General features: G+C 34.3%; 1 protein-coding gene across 1 annotated transcript; it reads left to right on the top strand.

Moving 5' to 3' along the window:
* Positions 1–1,679: 1,679 nt before the first annotated feature.
* LOC149498949 (uncharacterized) lies at positions 1,680–5,138 on the top strand. The gene is made up of 2 exons (XM_089721407.1): positions 1,680–2,006; positions 4,512–5,138. Exons 1-2 carry the CDS (start codon positions 1,680–1,682, stop codon positions 5,136–5,138), a joined length of 954 nt encoding a protein of 317 aa, XP_089577533.1.
* Positions 5,139–5,537: the final 399 nt, after the last annotated feature.

The following is a 5,537-nucleotide window of genomic DNA, read 5'->3' as shown; positions in this document are numbered from 1 at the left end:
TTTGAAGAAGCTGAGACCCTTTCTGACGTGTTCATTTCTGTCAATGACGAATCTGATTGTAATGAACTTCCTTTACTATTTAATGTAATGAACTTCAATTTTGCTTACTTGTTTGATGTCTTTCATGATGGTTCCATTCATCGAGTCGATAAACACATTCACATATTTGACATTAACTCATCATGCATGCTTGAATTTAATATTGGCACAAAATATAACCCATGAATTCTATTAATTGGGCCAAACGTAACGCTAGAGTTAAACATAAAATTTCAAAGTCTACTCATGGACAAAAAGGAAGCCTTCGCTTGGAGTTATGAGGATATGCCAGGGATAAATAGGTCTATAACTAAGCACATAATTCCTCTGTATCCTAGAGCTAAGCCAGTGAAGTAGAAGATAAGAAGGTTAAGACTAGAATGGGCCGAGAAAATTAAAGAGGAAATGACCAAACAGATAGATGTCGATTTTCTTGAAGTGGTTCACTATCCAAAATGGTTGGCAAACATAGTCCCAATTCCTAAGAAAGATAGACGGGTTAGAGTATGTGTGGAATATAAGGATTTGAACAAAGCATCACCGAAGGATGATTTTCCTCTCCCTCATATTGATATCATGATCAATAGTGCAGCGGTAATAGGATGCTACTCCATTATGGATGGGTTTGCAGGGTATAATCAGATTCTCATGGCATTATTAGATAATGGCAAGACAATAATTGTGATGGAGTTTGGTACGTTCTGCTATCGAGTGATGCCGTTTGGCTTAAAGAATGCTGGGGCTACTTATCAGAGGATGGCAACTACATTATTTCATGACATGATCCATAAAAAGTTAGAGGTGTATATCGATGATATGATTGTCATGATGAAGACACCAAAAGAGCATCCAACAGCCCTTGAGCGGTTTATGGACAGAGTGATTAAATACAAGCTACGGTTGAACTCGAAGAAATGTATGTTTGGCATAACTTCCAGAAAAGTACTTGGGTTCATAGTAGGACCTAAAGGAATAGAGATCGATCTAGACAAGATTAAGGTGATCTAAGAAATGGAGCCGCTAAAGACAGAAAAGCAAGTGAGAAGCTTTCTGGGAAAGATTTAGTATATTAGCAGGTTCATATCAAAGTTGTCTATAACATGTAATCCAACCTTCAAGCTTTTAAAGAAAGATGAGCTAGTAAAGTGGAACAATCACTGCCAAATAGCTTTTGATAAAATCAAGGAATATTTGTCAAGTCCCCTGGTTTTGTGCCCACCAAAGTTAGGGAAACCCTTAATTCTGTACTTGATAGTGGAAGATGCTGGAATTGGAGCCATTTTAGCATAAGCTGATGAAGCCGGTGTTGAGAAGGCAGTGTATGACTTGTGTAAAAAGCTTCTTCCAAATGAACAGAAATATAACTTGATTGAAAGAACTTGCTTAGCAATGGTATGGGCTACTAGAAAACTTTGACACTATTTTCAGTCTTATAAAGTGATAGCAGTATCGAGAATGGATCCGATCAGATATTTATGTGGAACACTAGCACTAGTGGGGCTAATCCTACTATCAGAATTTGATATCGAATATGCCACAAAGAAAATTGTCAAAGGATGAGCAGTTGCAGACTTTCTAGTAGCACATCTAGTTGAAACAATAAATAGTGAGAGATCGATTTTCCCTATGAACATTTGAGTATGACAGAAAAGAAAGGATGGAAGCTTTACTTTGATGGCTCTACTCATAGTAAAGGAGCCGGAGAAGGCATTTTACTAGAATCCCCACAAGGAGAGGTTATCCCGATGTTGAAGCGGTTACAGTTTGTAGTCACGAATAACATGGCAGAATATGAAGCCTACTTATTTGGGTTAGAAGCTCTTATTACAGTTGATGCTAAAGAAGTTGAGGTTGTTGGTGATTCAAAATTGGTCATCGAGCACACTAATGGCAATTGGGAAGTTAAAGAGGATAGTCTGAAGCCTTACATTGACCATCTGCATGTTGTTTTTCAAAGCTTCAAAAAGGTAACCTTCACACATACAAGCAGAGTAAACCATCGAGTACCAGATGCCTTGGCTAACTAAGCATCTGCTTGGTAAGAGATTTCGGTAATGCCTAAGAAACCGTTTATGACATCTTCAGGTAGCATCCTGTGTTATGAATGCGAAAAGATTATGGATATTGAGGAGGAAGAGAAGCAAAGGTTTTATGATGTCCTACATTGGATAACTAAAAAGGTTTACCTAGATTCAGTTACTAGAGATGACAGAAGAGCTATACAGCACTTAGCATTATAATTTGTAGTCTTAGATGGTAAGTTGTACAAAAGAATGTCAGACGGGGTATTGTTAAAATATGTATCGAAGAAAGAAGCTGAAGGGATTATGGAACAGATCCATGCAGGGGTTTGCGGTACTTAAATGAATGGAAAAGTGCTTACTAAAAAAATCTCAGATAGGATTTCTTTTGGTCAATAACGGAAAGGGATTGTATTTCTTTTATGAAAAGGTGCTTGGAATGTCAAATACACGAAGACCTAAGCACATTCCTCCTTTAGAGATACATCCTTCTATTTTCCCATGGCCATTTGCAGCGTAAGGAATAGATATCATTAGTAAGATTTCACCACCTGTATCTAATGGACACGAGTTAATGTGGGACCCGTATATGTATGGCACAACCAAAGAGGGGGGGTGAATTGGGTTTTAAAAAATTAAGTATAACTTTTAAAAACGAAAATCAAAATTTTGTTGTAGTGGAAATAGAATGCGTTTGTGAGAATAAGTTACCAAGATTAGAACTTCCTCACAAAGCTCAATGCAGAAATTAGAAAGACTTTGTAAAGAGCAGCTTATTGATTAGAACTGCTTCACAATATCTTAATCAATTTCAAAAACACTTTATGAAGGAAAGTTATTATGTTTTGAACTACCTCAAAGTTTAGACCAATATTAAAGAATCTGTGAGAGATAGTTCTTGAATTTCAGAATTGCTTCACAAAGCTTTAAGTAAATTTAGAAAACTGATTAAAACCCAAATTGTGAAATATACCGAATATAGAGGAATAGATTAGAACTTAGTGTATTCACAATGCAAAAATCCAGAGTTCTGATGTTCAATAAAGATAAAACTTATTCGAGTTTAGAATAATAAAACTAGTAACAACTTTGCATTTCTAAAGGATTAACAGAAGTGTAAGTAAAATGGAATCAAGCAAAACTTCAGATAGTAAAGAGATTAACACAGCGAGTTATAGTGGTTCGACACTAACTCGCCTACATCCACTCCTCAAGACTCATCTTGAGATCCTCCACTATGTTATCTCTTTTTAAGGGTAAGAGACAAACTAACAGTACAAGGCAATAGATCAACACTTAGATCTTCCCTTTTGTCCCACTAGATTTTCCAAAGGTTATAGTCAACCTCAACTCTTTCTGTTTTTGCAGAGAACATAAACTCAAATCAAGACATTGGAATCTCGCACAAGGAGAATGTCGCCTGATAACCTATTTCACAACAGCTTTTCACCTAAGGTATTACACAAAAGTTTTTCAAATAAAAATTTGTCTACAATAGATTACAGAATCTACATAGATAAAGAGAAATGCAAATATAAGCACAGGAAAAACAGAAATCAAGATTAGAAAATCGTTTTAAAGAACATAATTGTTTTTCAAAAGTTGTTATAAAATCTTCTTTTCTCTTAAAAATATTTCATGAAGCAATAAGACGAAAAGAAATAAAGGGGTTAAGAGCCAGTTTTGAGAGATTAAAAAATTTGATCAATGGACTTTTACTCTTAAAATAAAAACCCACGTCTTTATAAGGGAAAGATGCCTTTTTATAGAGGGATGAAGATCCTGTTTTAGAAAGTATAATCTTTAGCTTTTAAATAAGAATTTTGACTTTCCAAAACTAGAAGATATGGAGATCTTGTTGCCAAAAATGTTTTGAATCAAAATCTGTTATTTTAAAGTAAGCGAATAAAAGCAAGATTTTGCACTTTCCTTAAAAAATAGTTTCCAAAAATAAAAATATAAAAATCTTTTTCAAAATATTTTATTACCAAAAATGATTAAGATAAAATCTCTTTAATTTAGGTAAGCGAATAAAAGCAAGATCTTTATAAAGATAGTTTCCAAAAATGAAAAGTACAAAAATCTTTTTCAAAAATTTTGTTACCAAAAATGATTAAGACAACATCTCTTTCATTTAGCTAAGTGAATTAAAGGACGAGATTTTTGACTTTCAAGAAAACTTTCAAAAATTATTTTTGAGAAAGAGAGAGAAGAAATGCTTATAAATGAATATTCTCTCTATCCTACAACAAATCCTAATATAGTAACCACTAAAATCTTCAATGGTCATCTTCAATTAATCTTGGATTTGTAGGAATTTGCCTTGTTTATTATTTTTCATATAAAAAATAAATAAATCTGCATAAAATATTAACATAGATAAAATAATTAAATTTATTTATTTTGCTTAATCATTAAAATCTTAAGATAAAATTGACCTTGAGCCAACAGTTAATAGTGGTTGCAGTGGACTATTTCTCAAGATGTGTTGAAGCAGAATCATTTAAGAACACAGGTGCCAAGCAAATGGCCAAATTTATCGAAAAGAACTTGATCTGTAGATATGGAATCCCCCATCATGTTGTGACAGACAATGGAGTTCAGTTCCAAGCAGAAGTGAAATCGCTATTAGAGAAATATGGAATTGAATACCACAAGTCTTCATCTTATAGGCCACAAACTAATGGAGCAGTGGAGGCTGCAAACAAAAACATGAAGAAGATATTGAGCAAAATGGCAGAAAATCACTGCGACTGGGTGAGCAAGCTACAATATTCTTTGTGGGGATACCGAACCATAACCAAATCTGCGAATAGGGCAACCCCTTATTCTCTTATATATGGAATGGAAGCTATACTACCATCTGAGATAGAAGTGCAGTCCTTGTGCATAATGTTGGAATCTAAGCTTCCAGAATGCCAATGGGCAGAAAACCATTATCAAGAATTAGCACTCCTAGATGGAAAAATGCTTAATACTAGATTCATGGATCAATTGTATAAGAGGAGGATAACTAAGCACCTCAACAAGAGAGTTCATCCAAAGCTACTTAGAATAGGGGATTTGGTTCTGAAATAGATGCAGCCGAACACTCATGACTCGAGAGGGAAGTTCAAGCCTAGCTGGGAGGGCTCGAACTTGATCAAGAAGATGTTTTTCAAAGGTGCAGTGAAGTTATCAGACATGGAAGGAAATGAGTTTACCGAACTAGTCAATATGGATAGATTGAAGAAATTTTATGTATAGCTTGAAATGTTTATGGCAAAGCCCAATTAATAAATTCACCTTTTTTGTTCTTAATAACTTTAAAGCGTCTTATGATAAGTTTATGTTGATACGCAAATGTTGTGAATTTAACTTGATGAAATAGAATTGCAGGAAATATATCAAACATTTTAAAGCAAAAGTCAGTTCATTCATAATAAGCGCATACATTATATAAATTGCACATTGTTTAGTACATTTCATTAGAAATCA

The sequence above is a fragment of the Jatropha curcas genome, chromosome 1 (genome assembly GCF_041381405.1).
Source record: "Jatropha curcas cultivar XTBG-Jc1 chromosome 1, XTBG_Jcur_1.0, whole genome shotgun sequence".
NCBI classification, from domain to species: Eukaryota; Viridiplantae; Streptophyta; class Magnoliopsida; order Malpighiales; family Euphorbiaceae; genus Jatropha; species Jatropha curcas.
The sequence above is the reverse complement of the archived record's forward strand: the minus strand, read 5'-3'. Positions and strand labels throughout refer to the sequence as shown.

What these genes read in the sequence shown, in the direction of transcription:
- LOC149498949 (XM_089721407.1), top strand. Translation starts at nt 1,680, where the DNA reads ATGACAGAAAAGAAAGGATGGAAGCTTTACTTTGATGGCTCTACTCAT. An exon ending in TTTTTCAAAGCTTCAAAAAG is followed by an intron (nt 2,007 to 4,511) that starts GTAACCTTCACA and finishes TTGAGCCAACAG; the next exon opens with TTAATAGTGGTTGCAGTGGA.